Here is an 18,326-nt window from a genome sequence, read left to right on the forward strand (position 1 = left end):
GGTTTAACCCTTTAACGAATGTATGGTATGTATGTATATTTTACATTACACTATATTATATTATACTGTACTATATATTATAGATATCGATATATTATGCAATTCAATTTGGCATACATTGACCGCTGGTGGTTCTAGTGTTAAACATCTGGGTGTTAAAGGGTTAAATAGTACGAACGCCACTTCTATTTTTCCACTTCACAATCAAAACATCGAACTCCATGTTTCTCGCTAAAAAAAGAAAAAGAAAAAATAAGAATAAGAAACGATGAGTACTGTTAACGTGGTCTTTTATCATTCTTCAACTCCGAAGAGATTCCTCTTACTTCTGTTTTCTGTTCACAAGATCCCTCATCGATCGGTCGATACGATACCGGTCGGGGAAACGAGGGATTTAGTAGGGCGACTCGATTAACCGGTTCCGGTAATCATAGTGAAAGCTATCGTCGGATCTCGGCGACGGACCAACGGAGGAAAAGAAATCCAAACCGAGCCCCTTATCTTATCGTCCACCCTTCCTCCTTGTGGGCTTGTTTGTTCCACGGAGGCCGCGTTCCGAATGTATCGTGATCGATGATCGATTAATCCCCACGGCTGGGTCACTTCGTTAAACGCCACCCCCTCCCAACCCTCAACCTCTTCGATGGTTTTTCATTTCGATAAAAGCCCTCGGGCCACGCTGGCCTCAGTCGTTCGGCGATTTTTACGATCGATTGTACGACGTGATCGATATTAACAGTTTATTCGGGCTACGATCTACAGGGCGATCCGTTAGTCGGTGGTCACCTTTGATGATTTCTCGCAGATTTTGCATGGATTAAATTGTAACACAAAGGACTCATGTGGGATTTATAAATGTTTTGTAAATATCTTGTAAATATTATTTCGAGTGATAGGAATGTCAATTGATTTTGGTAATTCGTCGCCCGAGTTTTTAACTTCATCTTTCTAGAAAATTTCGTTAATCAATCTTCGTGCGTCTCATTGGATCAAAGAATACAAATTCACCATGATATAAAGAAAATTCAACCTAGACGACAACGAATATTCTTTCAATCTTCCGTTGATAGATTCTTTTCAGTTAAACTCATGCAACGTGGGACACTGAAACACAGAGCTTACGGGGTTGGATCGCCCTGTACGTTATAAAGAGGTCAAAATTTTCATGCGAGCGATCAGGCGCGAAAGTATGATTGCTTCGAGTTACGTCTGGCTGCATGCAGACCGACGTGGGATCGTTCCTAGCGATTTTATTCCGTGTCGCTCGAATAAACTAGGGGCTTGAGGTCGATCATCGAGTCCCCGCGACCGCTGTTCTTCTGTGAAATTTTAAAGAAGGCAATATTATACGTTAAGAAGCGGGTGAAAATCCTTCTTAGAGAATCTAAACTCAAATCTCAACATTTGCTCCAAATTTTTTACGCATACGTTACGATTACTACACGATACGAATCTACAATAAAAAAAATACTTCCATATGTATTCAAATTTTATAACAGGTAAAGAATGGTCCTCACCCTTTTTCCAATAATTATGAAAGTGGTATAAGTCAGTAAAGCAGAAAAATGGAGATTTTCCCATATTTGATGTAACATCAATTTATATTTCAATATCATGAAAGAATTTTCGAAACAAATACACGACTCACACCACTTTCATGATCACCGACACAATTAATAATTTTTTTCCTCGAGTCCTATTATTATAACACCGTTAGACCGTAAAAATAGGATTCAAGAGCGCGTGGAAGTCTTCGCGTAGTTGTTAAACTTTCGTTCATCACGCTCCCTAATAAAATTTCTCGGACTGTTCCCTTTTCTCACCACTCTTTACCCACCGACCCGGCACTTGGGCGAAGTGTTGGCCCGCGAGCAGCCGCAGGGAACTTCGTTCTGCAAATATTTCTCGCGAAGTTAGAAAGTTACTTCGTAGCCTCTTTTCACCTGGCTTGTACGCGAGGCACCCCCGACTCTCAGTCACACATACATGTACCGTTTGAAAATTAGGGGAGCAACCCAGACCGTAATTCAGCGCGGGAAAACGGAGCTGTCTGAGCCACGTAAGCAGTCGCGAGCAGAATATTTAACTGCATCATATAATTAGTAATTTTTTTGTTTCAACCCAACTGCATAAGTTGCTGACGCTTAGAGAACGAGTTCGTGTATGACGAATCGCTGAATCTGCTTAATATTTTAACATCAGATCGTGATGTTGTAGGGAGTTTTTGGAAGGTATCAAGGGACTGTAATTATGTGGTTATATTGAGTTCACGGTTAATTATCGTTTCTCGATAGTACCGACGGAAATAGTTTCGAATAAACAATTTGTAACGCGTTTACGATAAATCGATATTATCGGTGTGTTTATGGAACAGTTGATTCTTTTCTGAATTCGGGTGTTGGTTCAGTTGAGCTAGTCCAGCGATCAGATGACAAGATTCCTTTGAACTTTATCTGGAATCGTGGTCCTCTACGATAACTGCACGGTCCCGAGTTTCAAGCAGCGATCGAAGATTTAGCGTACTAGCTAATTAATCACAATCGTTCCACCTTTCTGTCATAAACTAATAAGAACAAATACCCAGAATACCCTACGTTTAACCGATCAAGAGTAATTTCGTCTCTGTAACTGTAGCTCCGAGCATCACCCCTTGACTTTGTTCCAAGCGCAGTCGGAAAACGATCGACTCACGGCTCGCCCATTAACGATTGATTTCGTTCGGTTCACTAACCCGTTCGATCTGACAGAGATTAGGTCCAGCAGCGTTCCCGAAATCGAGGCGTCCGTAGAGCCAGCCTGGCGATCCTCTCTTACGGTTTCCCAGCGCGACTGCATTTCTCGCGGCAGTAAAGTCGAGCCTCGACAGCACGGTCACGACGACCTGGAACGTTTCATCGTTACCTCATACGTGACGTCACGATCACACATCCCTTTCGTTCCACTTTTTACAATGTTTGCTATTCACGTCAAAGACCCACTCGTAAAACACTGTTTTTCGTTTTTACGACTCGGCCTGGAGAAGAGACTTCTTTATTTTGAGAGGTTTGCAGGTCTATGTTTCATAGATTTATTTTCTCGTACCTCGATATTAATTTTCGAAGATTTTCGTTGGCTGCCACGTTGAACGGAATGATCTAGGGGTGCAGTTTATTTGGCGGTGCATGTTATTTATTTAGTAGAATTGCACCGATCTGTAGGCATTAATCGAAGCGGTGGAGTTTGAATACGGGTTACATGGAGTTGCAATTTGAATAGGTGTTGTTCTACGCGCGGTGAAACGTGCTTTAGGTGGGTTTCGTTGTTAACGAGTCTGCCAATTATTTCGGGACGGGAATATTCAATTATTGACCGTAGACTGTTCATGGTAGTTTGTTTGAGGGAGTGGTGGGGATGAGTGGGATTTGATGACCACCGTGAAGAAATAGTTTGACACACATTGCACTTGGTCGTTCCCTTTGAAAAGACCGAATGTATAGAAAGCAAAACGAGATCCAAGACGACCTTTCATGGAATAACGATCAAAAACTGACCGTCGATTTTTCGTACGTCACGGTGGCGGGATTCGACATTAAATTGGATAAATGTATCGTTTGACGAAAGGAAGAAAAAACATTAACGGCTGGATCTGTTTTAATTAACCGCGACTATTAAGACCACGGCTTAATGATATCAAGGCTCGAGTGCCTCGGCCCGTAGAACGGTGGAACCGGAATTAAATTGGCCGAGCAAAACGAGCCACGGGCACGCGAGCTTCCCTGCCCGTGGAACGTTCCTTTCTTGTCCGACTTAGTCTCGAATCCATCTTGGTTACAATGTTACACAGGAGTCGCGGAAAGAATAATTTTCTGATTGCCTCGACGATCGACCGTGTGTAGCCAGCGATCATTCACAATTAGAGGGTGAATTTTCGAGCGTTCTGGCATAAAAAAAACAAACAACATCATGAAACATCATAAAACTTCCAAGTTCCTTTCGCCACGGGCGGCTAAATATGAATTATGGAATCGAATCGGCGGGTATTCAACGCGAAAATCGGAGCGTTCCCCTTAAAATATTACGGGGGTTCCGCCAGTATCGATGACGCACGGTATCATCGCGCCGGGGCAATCAATAACGTCGAATGAATCTGATAATCCCCTGTCTATTCCGTTCCCCTGGCAGGGTCGAGAGCGCCGTTCGTGTTACCATTATTTATTCCATATTCACGGGGAAAGCTCTCAGACCATCAATGTGAATATTTGTTAACATTTATTCGGTGTCGAGGCTTCCGTTAATCGAGCCGAATTCGCCGCCAATAGAAATAACTGTGCGTCTATAAATGATCGCGAAACTAGAATTCGGTCGTGGATAAAAGCTCCAGAATGAATTATACATTTTTATTCTCAATGACAATATCTCTTGTCCTAGATGTAATAAATTGTATTGTTCTAATTCTAAATGAAGTCTCTTTGGTTCATTTCTGCTTCTATCGTTAATTACCTTATACGTATACTACACAAATTCTTTGTAGGATCCGAAAAACTATCTAGATCTCTATGGTATTTCTACTTACAGTCTTTCTTTAACACTTTGACTACCATGCCATCTAAATATAGGTAACTGGTACCTTGCAAACAGGCTGAATTATTTAAACACCGTTACAAAATTTGTGCGTAAAATTAATATCGCAATATAAACGCATATATGCGCGTGTCTGGCTACATACGACCCTTTTTCACTGTGGCAGTCAACGGTGTTAAAATTACGTTACAGAACAACTCGGATCACACCTCGATCCACCTAGTCTGACCTCCTGCGTGACCACCAAATTCCCACGAATCATCGTCACCAGAATAATTCACCGACTCGATCAACAATAAATTAACTCAAACGCTTCAACAATCACCCAACTGCAATACGTGCGCAGCCAACGAAGATTCGACCATCTGAATTTTCGTTCGATTCGGGTGTTTCCTCGTCCCCAGATCGATACCTCTTACCCCGTCCTCGAGGACACTGTATTCGAACGATTGATTTCGCGCACGATTGTTTGATCTGGGCCTCCGTTATTATTGATTCACCTGCAACACGAACAGAAGCACGATCAACGGCACCACGGAATAGAGGGTGCCGTTCAGCATGGTCTTGATGACGACCAGACAGCCACGAGCGTACAGGCTCCCTAGGTAAGTGGAGTTCTGTTCGGGATTCGTCAGCTGAAGGGGATCGTGATAGCACGGGCCCTTTACGTCCGTTCGACAGCAACTCCACGGGACCACCGGCGGCGTCACGCGACCGTCCAACTCGGCGTACCTGAAACGGGATTCCCAATGTTGTACGTGTCGAGTTCCGTTCTCACGTATCGACCGTCCACACAGACATACACACAGACCATCTTCACTCTACGACTGAGAGTCGTTCCCGAGGAATCGTCTCGGTAGAAACGGTACCGGATACCGTTCTGCCCTCTCAGACGCTTGTCCGTCGCGAGAGTCGTTTTGGAAAACTGAACCTCGAATAGTTGGAAAGTCTCGCGATAGTTTGCGGATTGTAGCTGTTACATAGAAGACCAAGTCTGATGGGGAGAATTCCCGAAAGAAACTCTGAGAAATTCTTGTAATCAAAGCGTTCAATTAACCTTTTGCGGACGGGTAACTTATTTCTAGAAAAATTCCAATAAATACATTAGGGTGTCCCACCTAACGTTACCACCTTACATATCTCATTTGTTTTTGACGATAAACTAAAATGTGAGAGGAGAATATTATTTAATTGGATGGGATAAATATTGTCATTGGCAAAAAGAAATTTCTGAAGGTCATATTGTCGTCGACGTTTGTTTTTTTAAATGATAGACTACATATTTTTATCATGTTGACGTAATAGTTGAAGTCAAGGCCAATCCAATGACCTATAATAGTATGAACTTGGGTACGAGAAATCTACAGAAGTATGGGAGTAGATTTAAATAAATGAAACAGTTATTTTATTATAGAACAAATTATTTTAACACACGCTAACTAGGATGTCTATCAACTTCGATACATTTTTGTAGACGATAAATTATTTTTCATGCTCAATGTAGTAATAATAATAATAGATGATAATGATTTTTTTGTGCTCAAAGTCACTATTACGTAACGATGATAAAAATATGCAGTCCCATTTTAAAATACATCGAAATTTCGAAAAATATAAACTTAAGAACAATCTTTTCATTATTATGGTATTAGCCCCTTCCAACCAACACTGACCCTTCCAGATCATCAATCTATCGAAACCCTGCATTCTACCAATCTATCAGGAAAAACATCTCCGTCGACCACACTTTTATAGAACACTCTCGACAAGTCATCTGAATCTCCCAAGACCGGAGAGAGCCCATTTTGACCCAAATATTTATTGCTAGAACAAAACAATCCTTCCCCTACCATCTACTCACATCCAGTCTACTCACGTACAAATGTAACAACTTCCGTCAAGTTACACCGTTACCAAAGTAAAAGCGTTCCACGTCGTAGACGCGGTGTCCAATCATCCCCGAGACGGCGGGGGCAAAAACTTCTCGCGTAAAAGCTTCGCAAAGGACCAAGTCTTTCTCTCCCCTATATAAAACGAAAAAAAAACCAGTCTTGGAAACCGTTCGTCTGTTTCGTCCTGGCCATGGAATAAGATTTTAATTTTGGCTCGGAGAAAATCGACGATCGGTATACGTCCACAAAGTTTCCACGCTCAGTGGTCGTCACTGTTCCGGTTCAAGGCACGCCCGTCGTCGACCGGCAGGCCAACCAATCGCGCATTCCGCAAGTTGTTGAACTTGCTAATTCGAACTTGTCCGCGAGCATGTCCGCGAAAGTCCGGAATGAGCTGCGAGCCGTGTCGCGTGTCCCTCCGGCCGCTTTCTCAGCGGTGGCTTTCCGAGGAAAGTTTTCGAGTGAAACGGGGGACCGTCGTTCCCTCACCGCAAGAACCGTCACCACCTTCTCCACCCTCTGCGTCCGATACGCCGGCTGCTGCACGGGTAATTAAACGCGCGGCCATCGATCTGCGTGTTTCCTTGCTCGTGTAATCGCGTTAATCTTTCGACCGCGGACGACAGACGATTAACCGTGAATATGGAAATTCTGGGAAAGTGGGCATATAGAGAGCTTTGTGAAGTCTTTGTCAGGTTCATAACACGGTGTATTATATTCAACAGCTGTGAGGAATATTTCATATCGAATTGTTGCGTAATATAGACACCAATAGAAGTTTAATATACTCGATTACGATGGGACGCACGAGCACATATTTATATTTGTGTAGAAATAAAGTCACAATTATGTACAGTAAATTCGTGATAACTGTCTGTATTTGGGACTTTAGGGGCGAGCAGTTCTAGGAACGGGTTGTTATTGAAAGACATCGTCTGAATAATTATAAAGAACGTAGTTAAAATCGTGAAATCGTCAAATTATACAGGTGTTTAGAATAATTTTATTATCCACTGTAAATACAATGGGGATTTTATTTTTCACTTTTCGTATACTCCTTTGAATAACTAAGCTACCCAGGTATAATTTGCGCCGAACCCTAAATTGTGTTAATTAAGTATAAACAAAGGTGTATGATAGTACGATAGGAAAAAATATAATGCAGTACCGTGGGTAATGTCTGCAGTAAGTAGAAATAGCAGGAAATGGTCAGACATGCTATAGAAGCATCTGTCCATACAGTTCTAACGTGGAACTTCGATTTTCTCGTGAATAATGGTTACACATTCTAGACAAGAATCTAAAAGAGTTAATGTTTCTAGCTCCTATTTGACGGCTCTACGATTTCCCAAATATTCCCTTGTTGCAATATAATATCTAGTGATTTTATGGGCTCGACGGAGTCGGTTGACATTCCTGCATAGTTGCGGCGTCGCCGAGGCTAGGGATCGATTCACACGAAGGTATAATTCCGCAATTAACATAACGAGAAATCGATAACCCACTGCTCTACCTGCGATTACCAGCCCGCGACACAAAGGCTTCCGTTCAGAACGCGCTATTAACCCTTTATTATTGAACGTATTACCAGCGGGGACATAATGCGGGCGTATATCAGCCTCTGGAAACCTAACTATCAGGTAATTACCGGGGCGGTAAGTACGGACAGCAACGTCATATGGTCGAAAACTACGTACACGTCATTGCAATTCGTGTAGCGTGCACGATTTTTTAAAGATCAGACGAAATAGACCCTTGGTTTCTATTAAAATTTCCTCCTGGTGGATTAACGTCCATTAGCATCGTGTCCACAAAGATTCAATCTGTGGCTCTTTTTACAGAATTAATATTCGGTGGAAAATTCAGTACATCGAAGTTACAAAACTTCAATGCTCCCTGGGTATATTTTTTATATTTATTCGTCATGCAAAGAACTGATCTATCATTTCTTGTTCGATTCACTACTTAGAGAGGCTCACTGTTCACGAAACACGTGAGTCACTGTACGTTAATGCAAAAATAAACAACCTGATCATCGGAATAATATCCACCACTGCTCTAAAGTTAAAATCTTACAGTTCTAAGAGTTTAAACCTCTACAAAATTAAGGGAAACTGACGAAGTCGCTTCGACAAAAATCCATCACTACACGTTACAAGAATCACCGAAGAAACAAGTGAAAAATATACACTGTTTCACGGCTTAATAGATCAAACTAGGACGATTAAAGAAAGTAGCCAACATATCACTGTCTCTAGGCTCCTTCTCCAGGTACGCAGCCAAATGGAGATTGCTTCTAAGTGGGCGTTCCTGACGGTGGTTCTCGTAAAAGCACACACAGCCTCCTCGTTCCTAAGGTAGAGGGTACGGACCACGTGGAAATAATCTGGCGAGCACTCTATCGCGAGCGTTTTAAATCCTTTTTTTTGGAAGCATTGCCTGGAAGGCGTGGAATACCGGACGAGGGAGCTCCTCGAAAGGGAAGAGAAACGGGGACGTTCCTGTCTTGTTTCACCTCCCACCCTCGAGAACTGGGATCTGTGGTATCCTTTTTTGGAAATGGACACACTGATGGAATCGTAAGGGGATATCGATTCTATTTATCTGAACACTTTTGGATAACCGTGGTCGGTCTGAAAGCGTTTTTAACCACCCCCGTGGCGGTCGTCACAAGTGAAAATGTTCGTTTCCTGTGTCGCGCTTGGAGGGCGCAGTTGTAATTAAAATCCTGGCATACTTTCTGCGTTTCCATTAAAGTTCCACGTGGAATTTGTTTCTCAGCGGGCTGCCGGGATGTTGTAATTATTATCGTACGGTACGGGGGTAAAGATGGTGGACGAAAGCTGGGGAATCCAAGGGTGGCGTGGACAAAATATGAAAAATATAGCATCTTTGGAATTTCGTTCGGATGATTGCACGTTAATTTGATTTCAATATAAATCAGTTTTTAGCTTGTGAATAGATGTGTGAACGGAATATTAACTTTTTGGTAAAAAGGAGAGCTTGTGGAAAATATACAAATCGATACATTAATGAACTTATTCATTTATACAGGGTGGTCGGTAGCTTCTGGTGCAACCGGAAATGGGGATGATTCTACGTGAAACAATGAGTCGAAAATGTGAAATAAAATTGTTTATATAAATTAATATTCCAAATTCTAATAACACTAGACTCTTCCTGTCTTTTTTGAAAATCTGTTCGTAAAGTAGAGACAACGGTAGACTTGGTGAGTTTTTTTTTTGTAAGTAGTTTAAATAGCGATAATTTTTTTCAACGTCAAATTAGCAGCCTTTACGATGCAATAGGTTGAGCTTCTGAATTATTCAACGATAAGATCCACGGTGTCTGTGAATAGACATGGAAATCAGGCGGTATGATCATGCCCCGATAAGCACGGACAGGATAATATGGATTTTACGACGTCGATAATGACACCGATACAGAGCCTCGATTGTTCCCAAATAATTAACTGATAATTACTTCAAGATATCCGGGGAATCCAGCACAAGAAGTTCCCTCTGTAGCCAGTACGTCTTGTGCCAATCATCGGACGAATCTATCCCGCAGCATCGCAAATTGACCTGCAGACTATCTATTCCGCGTTTCCATGTCACGTCCGTGAAGTACTTCTTCATGCCTACCGACAGAATAATCGATCTCGTGCATCTATAAACGTTCGGCAACATTATAGATACAACGTTCAAAAGAATTAGGATATTCACTAATATGCTTCAATATTTCAAATAAAATCCTAAATAATCCTATTCCAATCTCAATTTTTGAGTCAAAGTCGCAGTGTGGGTGTTGCTCACAGTTCGAAATTCGGGCGAAATTCTGACACATGAGCCCTCCTCAGTCCTCGTGTCAGAAGTTTGTCCAAAGTCAAAATTATATTTCCTTTCGGACGACTATTTACGCGAACGCGGAACTTTGATAAGTGACTCGAAGGAACGGAGTTCCAAGCTCAGATGTGACCCGCGACTAATTACGCGCTGAAGAGTCGTGTTCGTTGGGCGTCGCGGCGCATCGAAGGGAAGCTACTAGGGTCAAAGTTCTGTTGGGGATCGTAAGTGTCGTGGAACGTTGCCGGGAGAATAGAGAGTGGCGATTACAGAGCTGCGGGTCTCTTAAAGATTTACGCGGCGAAGAGGCTGCGTCGGGAAGTACTTACCCCCGACTGCAATTTCACGGTATTTCAAAACGCATTTAACAACACTCGCGTGCCATTAAATGTTATTATCAATTCTCGGAAGGGTTCACGGTGAATCCTTCTGTGTGAAATTATAGAGCATAGAAGGAAGCTGTTTCTGGGAGGTTGCTGAATCTGTGGGGAAAAACACTAGGAGAAACGTGTGACAGTGTAATAGAGTGTAGAAGTATTATACCGTAACAATTTGCACAGATTCCTGTATATTTTACATTGAAATAATAGATAAATATAGGTTCAAGTGCTTTTCCTCTCCAATTTGGTCCTAAAGATGTGAATGTTCATAAAAATTGAGTGTTTATTCAGGATTAATGATTGTATTCTCGTGGTCTGACCAATGACGAGACTTTTCAACTAGTTGGAGTAAGGACCATGGTTTTTATCACTTTATAAATATAGTTACAAAATTTTCCGTAAAATAAATATCACAGTATAATTTAGAACAACACAAACAGCCTCTATTAACTAGCCGTCTTATATGTTTGCTGATTTATGACTTAGAAAACGAATTGATGCGTGCCTGGATACGTACGGCTTTTTTAATTATGACAGTCAACGTGTTAAGGTGAGTAGCCATTTGTTACGTATCCTCGTATCATATCACTATTCTGTATCATCGTATTGTATCACCATACGATACATTTTTATACACAATGAAGCGCGTTATCAGTGCCTAGCCACGTTTCTATAGACAGACTTTAGCCTTAAGCCCTTCATTCTTTTAGAGTACAGAATATAGTACAATTTCATTCGAAAATAGTTCCAGGTAGCCTAAAAAATATCAGAAATGTTTGGACGGAGAACAACCAGTCCGTTCACGGAACTGGGGAACTGCGGATCATAAAGGAAGCTGTGGATCGTGTCCTTTGTCGACGTTCAATAGTGGAAATATTGAAAACTGCGCCGCTCCGACACGCGTGTATAATTGGCACGCTCGATATTTAATTATTTCGACAGACGGTTTTTAATTAATCCGATGATATCCCCCGGAAACGACTTCGACCAGCTCGCGCAAATTTAAATTTTTCCCCCCGCCTGTTTCACCGTCCCGGAATTTCGGGCCTCTTCCTCCTCGCATATGATGAATTTCCGACGGGGTATAAAATATCGGAGAGTCATACGTTAATGTGAAACATTCCGTGTGTATTACCGCGAGCCAGAACCGCGATCCTGTGGAAATTTGATATCGCTTCACCGGCGAATACCTTTCTCCCTCTTTTACCCCTGGCCCCTCGCGAAGATAAAGTGGTCTCATCGAACAATTGAGATTCATGCGATCGCGCGCCCCACTGTTACGCCATTTTTCTTGATACCACTTCCTCGTTCTTCATTAAGAAACCCAAGGAAATTGAATTTTATTGCGTCAGAGCGTGGCGAAAAAATCGTGAAAGTCTTCTCACACAGTTCTGAAACGGGGGATTTTTCAAGATATACAGAGGAAAATAGGACAACCCACGTTAAGGGGCGGTTTCAGCCTGAAGGAATCGAATATCAGTAAAAATGAAAAATTGCCTGAGGGTACTACTGAGGTTCTGTACAAATCTATGGACTGTAAAAAAATTGATATTTTCGGGGGTACCCAAGTTCCCTGGGAAATCGTGGAATGTTTTATTTTATGTAAATCTTATTCGTATGCATAATCTGTAACAGTTTGCAGTTAACTGACAGTAAGTCATATCTGTCATGCTGATCTGACCAGTGACGGTTCTATTTCACTGAGATAATTAAAAACCCAGTTCCCTGTAGGTTCTTGGTTCTGAACAATGAACCTACAGGGTGATACAAAAATGAGTTCATAACTTCTATAGTACTTGTCAAATGACGAAAATGTCCTGATAAACATAGGTCGAAAAAGTAATTTCCTCTTTTCCTGGTTACAGAAAGTTTTCGACAGGATTTATCACTGTTTCTTTTTATCATTCACAACGTAGAATTTATGAACCCTTTTCTTGTATTACCCTGTACAAGGAGGTATAATTCTAATTACATACATCTAACGTAGACCCGACATAAGCATAATCTGCAATATTACAAATTATCTTAATATTCATTTTCACTTTCCAATCCCCAGATATACAAAAAAAAATGTTCACGTCATTCTGTTTCACACAGGAGAATACGAAAGATTTAAATTCCAGTGTTTGGTAGATATAAGAGATTGTTAGATCCGCGCGTAATCACCTCGAGGTAAAGTCCACACACGGTACAGAGGAGGACATGCAGTACGGTTAGCGTGATGCACGCGGATCCAACGAATCCGTCCGTATGGCAGACACAGATGGTGAAAACGGCACGCGGCGAAATACTGTACTCGGCATAATATGCAAATCGGCGGTCGAAGCCGTCGCCGACGTCGTCCCGTGGAAATTACTGATGGAAATCTCGTTTGGTGTCTACCTACTTAATGAGTAGATACGGCACGACAGGATCTCTCTTCGGTATTCGAAACGTTTGCTCGCGATAAACTACGCTCCGACGCGCTCTCCACCGTCCCCCGTCTCTGACACGTTAAACGCGCGATGTTCATCTCGCGATGATTACGTAAACGAGGATTTCTGTCGGTGGCTCCTTAGAATTGGAACGAATCTTTCTGTGGAACATTTACGTGTACTATATTAACCCTTTCAGACACGCTGGTCACATTTGTGTACCTACACGAAGTTTCGTACAGTTTCACACACACCATTAGGTACACAGTGTGTTGCAGATCCATATATTTTTATAAATTTGAATTTTTTTATGCTTTGAATATTTCTGGTAGATCTCGTGAATTAAGAATTGAACAACTAAACCTTATTAAAAGAAATTTAAAAAGTCTTTTTTTAAAAGAAAATAGCATCTAAACAGTCAACTGAGTTAAAATGTGTAATCAAATATTTTGTTTACTATTAGAAGAAACTTCAGGTTTGAATGGGTTGTTCATCTTGTAATTAGTATATCAACGATTTTATATAATCTTGGGGTGTAGAAAGCGTTTATGCGACTGAATGAAAGAAAATTTTCGATTAAACCTTCATGTATACCTGTCGTTCGCAGGTATTTGGACTTTCGAACATTTGAAATGACTTTTTTCAATTACATTCAATTATATTATTTCCACGGAATATCACGTTTCCTTTGTATACAACAGATGTCTTAACATTAAAGTATATACGCGATAAGTTATCCAGCTGTAAGTGTGTCAGCAGAAACACGATGATTTGTACTGTGTCAAAGTAATAAAAAACTTTATAAAAAATAACAGTTAGTATTACCTTCCAAGAGAGACTCGCGAACCTGAAGCACCAATTGTTCTGCGGTCGAGAAGCACACACTGGCCATGAAGCATCCCACTAACGCCCCGATCACTCCCAAAATCGTCCAAACGAACAACCTCAGGCTCGACCATGATCTAAAACCAACGAAATCACCCTCTTGTCACTAAAAATATTGTCAGTTTTTTACGAGATGCGCGAATAACGTTTGCAGAATAATTAATTCAAAAATTTAATTTGAAAAATTCCACACAGAAACTAGGCCATCGCCTTCAAAGTACTCGACACGAGACTGTACACACGCATTTCACTTCGAAATAAAACTTTTAAATGAATTCCTCTCGAAACTTTATTGTCTGACCTCGCGAACTGTGCTCCATTTTTCACATAAACGCTCAAACTCGTCTTCACACGAGTAAACTTTCAGAGCGACTGAAACGATTGTCTACGATTTATCATTCGCCTGCAGTTAGAGTGGGGATCAGACTACAAAGCAGAGGGGCGTATGTGAATTCGGGCGCAGATGTTTTTCCTTTAGTTTATTATTCTTGCAATGTCACGAAAGTTCTGCCATCTGGTGTGTATACTATTAGTTGAATTGTAGCTTTCATAAATGGTACCAGGTAAAAGTTTCACAAAAAATTATGGACGGTTTAAATGGAACGTCGATAAACACAGTTTCTCGACGTGTGAACATCCCGAAATAGAGGGTGCCTTCAGTAAAAAAGAAAAAACAGTTCGTTCGGGTCGCTTAGAAAATATACCGTAGCAATAGTCGACCTAAGAAAATAACAATTAGACAAGACAGGCATCGGTAATTTAACCTTGGTGTTCTCCTCGGGTCTATATGACCCGAAATGAAAATTATATTTTACTAGGTATTACGTTTTAAAATATTCACTTTTAGTATCCAACGTACTTACGTTTTACGTCTATTTTTGGCGCACTTCCCATTTCCGAAGAACAAATGATTTCAAAATTTGAAACAATTCTATTCGTTCTAACAATTATATTCGTATCTAGTTCCATTCCAGGCTAAAGTCCACACTAAAGCAATTAAATTCCGATACTTAAAACAGCTCCGAAGATCAGACATCGTCGTTTTTACCAGTTCATTTTTTATCCCCAAAGACTAATTCGAAACCCTCCAAGACTAATTCCACCTGTCCCATCCGATTTCTCGGAGGTCGTATATCGAGCACGGGCCTGAACTGGCGCGAAAATTTCGGGCCGCGAAACGAAACCGCGCGGACACGTTAACGAGGAAATGGTAATTAAAACAAACGAATAGCCACCGCCGCGGAATTACTCGAAAATTCTGACAAATCGATTGGCCTTCGGCAATCCCGGCCCCCAGTTTTCCAATCCGCGCCAGTCATCCCTTCTGGCCCTTGGAAAATTAAGAAAAACACCCCCGAGAGGTCGATTCCAAGGCGAATCTGAACCACCCCGTTGGCTTCTTCTGTCTTCGTCTCTGTTTCTTTTCGTTTCTTGTTTCAGATTCTATACTTCTCCCTGTCTATTTTTCTGTCTGTAAGGTTTTCTTCTCCGTTTCTTTCCCCGCCTCTCAGATTCAGTTCGTGAGATTCTTACGAAATTGATGAAATCTCATTGTTTTGGTCCCAATAATTGAACTAAGAAACATTCGCCTATAAATGAAGCACAATAGGGGAGATATTTTTTCGTGTAAACTCGCCTGTATACCCGATTACACCGGCCAATTAATTGCGATTCACGCGAATCCCCCCTCCTCTAATGAATGCTTCAGACCAGGCGAGTTTCGCCTGGTTCGCCGTCGTGGCTTCCTGGGAAATACCGAAAAATCGGCGGCGGCCGAGTTTCGCATTAACACGTTTACACGGAATCACAGGCCCTGATCCGACTGATTCGCAATTTGCCGTGTATTGTGCGACTCGGATTCGACGTCACGTGTCCAGCTTTTACAGTGTTTCGTTCCACGCACTTTGATTGCGAGCGATTCGCGAACGACCGCCAGCTGTGCTTCATAATTCGCGTTACTTAATTCTGTGATGTGCGTTAACCCTTTCGGGAGGGATGTTTTCTTTTATAACTGTAACTACTAAGGTACGTCTCGTAAAAATAGCTCCTTTCGTAAATTTTATTTGTGCATATAAATAATTGAATTTATTAGCATATATCTCAGCAGACATTGTGAAAGTTAAATTGTCTAAGGAATCTACGCGTCCCGCGTCGGACCAACGGTTACAGGAACCGCGCTTATCGCGATCGGATCAGGTGTCATCAAAGAGGGAGTCAGCGCGTGATTTTGTCGAGCCGCCAGCTTCGACGAATGTTGCGTTTCAGCGTCGATTAAAGACCGATGCCGCCCTAAACGCAATAGTGTGTGTATGTGTGTGCTGTGAGAGCATACATATAAAGAATGAATGCGAGGACACGAGGCAGTCAGCCTCGATCCGTCGAACACAGTAGAATAAACAACTTCAATATTTAAGACGTGTCCGATTCTTTTCCCCGCTCGACATCCTACAATTGGGAACCTCCAGGAATTTCAATTCTTCGCGGTATATTACAGTTTCACTTGAATAGACTGGTAAAATAATTTTAATTCGAACTGTGATCTTGTATTTCTTTTTTTTAAATGTGGCGGAAAATGACAAGAGTTTCTGATTTTCCGGAAAATAAATATTGAACTCAACAAAACATAGTGGATTACTTATTGGCATGCCTGATATTATTATTGAAATAAAACATAAAGTAAATGCGCAGGAACAAGAGTACAGGGGATAAAAAAGGGCTGTCATTTAACCTAACCCGATCCTTGCAAATGACACGAAAATTAATTACGATACAGAATCTACAGATATACAATCAAAGAAAAAGTAATTATTTTCACAGTTCAATACAGTAAAAAGCTTCACCTCGTGTAACGATACTTCCATTCCATTCAAAGCCTGACAGAACCCCTAACAATGTAAATAAACATTCCTTTGATTCCAACCTCAACGAACTAATCCATAAATACAAATATTTGCATAAAACATCCGCAGTCCAGTAATAATAAACAGTAGCGATATTAAATAAACCACAGAGGGTACAAGAAATACAGATGGAATAATTAAAATTCCCTCGTTGTGTAAGAATAATAAAATTGTCATCGTTCATTTCGTAACCTGCAAGAAATCAACTACCTCTCAGTACCAATATAATGATTTTTCAGCTTGTCACGTGTGATCGTTACCCTTCTGCATAACGGAAGTAATTCCGACAGAGCTTCAGGCCCATCAGACTATGAACGAGCACGTACAATCCGTAGATCGTCAACGTTTTGTACACCAGATCAAACAAACTCCTTTCCTCGGTTCTCAATCTTCCAGCGTACGACAATGTGGTGACGGTTCCCATCGCGAACAGAACAAGACCGACGAGGCCGTTCGTTGAAACAGCGACGATCAGTATACGATGAAGGCGTTTTCTCTCGGACCACGTGAATCTGACGTCTCCGATCGCCATCTTCGATACCCGTAGTCGTGTTCTTTTTCTTCTTGAAGAAGCATCAACCTCCTCCCATCTCCCTACTGCATCAATCAATCCAGCAATCTTATCATTTCCATGGCCAATTAGTCGACGCGGCGGAGTTACGTGATTCGTGTAGAATTCTGTCGCGCGTCAGGGACGGTTGTTTCCCGGCTAAGGATTCGGAATTTCCTCGTTCCCGCGATGGAAACTGTCCCCCGTTGTGGTATTTCTACGGCATCCAAGGAGCCTTAGGTATACTGCCACTCGGTTTCTAGAAGGTGGAAGCATTTGATTCTGATCCTGTTGTCGAAAGAAGTCAGGTTTTTCTATTCCCAATCGTTTCCAATTGAAAGATAAATCTACTGTTACCTGAATTCATCGAATAATTTAATCTCGAGGATGTAAGAAAAGTAACTTAGATACCCGCTAAAAATTTTGCTGGTATTAGAAGGATCGTTCAAAGTTCCGTCGTTAATGCAAGTTTTCGGTTAATAGAAATTACGAAAATTTTTCTCGTACGGAGAAGACCATTTCAAGGGATTATATTCGCGTCACCCGGTACGTGGGAACGCGCGATACCCAGCAGTCGCAACTACGCATACAGATACACGGTACACAGGGGCAAAACTACAAGTAAACTAGTGAGTACGGAGGCATTCGGCGTGTTCAAGGGCTGGAAGTTGCGAAACCGTGCACGGCCTTCCGCCTACTCTTCCCCTATTATCAAAATACAGTCGTTTTCGTACGAGAATTCCTGCATTCCCGAATGAAAATTAATTTCATTCTGTCCAATAAAAATCGCGATTTCGAGTTTATCTTCTCGAACTCTTTTATCACTACACTGTGGATGTTTATGCATTTACATTACATAGCATCCATTAACTTGGAAAATACAGTAAGGTAAACGTTTTA

At 41.5% G+C, this 18,326-nt stretch overlaps 1 protein-coding gene across 1 annotated transcript; it reads right to left on the bottom strand.

Moving 5' to 3' along the window:
• Positions 1-1,250: 1,250 nt before the first annotated feature.
• LOC107190504 lies at positions 1,251-17,408 on the bottom strand. Its single transcript, XM_015579314.1, has 6 exons — positions 17,137-17,408; positions 13,917-14,053; positions 9,936-10,092; positions 5,061-5,292; positions 2,732-2,881; positions 1,251-1,319 (listed from the first exon to the last, which is right to left on the bottom strand). The coding sequence occupies exons 1-6, from the start codon at positions 17,406-17,408 to the stop codon at positions 1,251-1,253; spliced, it is 1,017 nt and encodes a 338-aa protein (XP_015434800.1).
• Positions 17,409-18,326: the final 918 nt, after the last annotated feature.

This window comes from Dufourea novaeangliae, unplaced genomic scaffold, assembly GCF_001272555.1.
Source record: "Dufourea novaeangliae isolate 0120121106 unplaced genomic scaffold, ASM127255v1 scaffold187, whole genome shotgun sequence".
Taxonomy (NCBI): Eukaryota; Metazoa; Arthropoda; class Insecta; order Hymenoptera; family Halictidae; genus Dufourea; species Dufourea novaeangliae.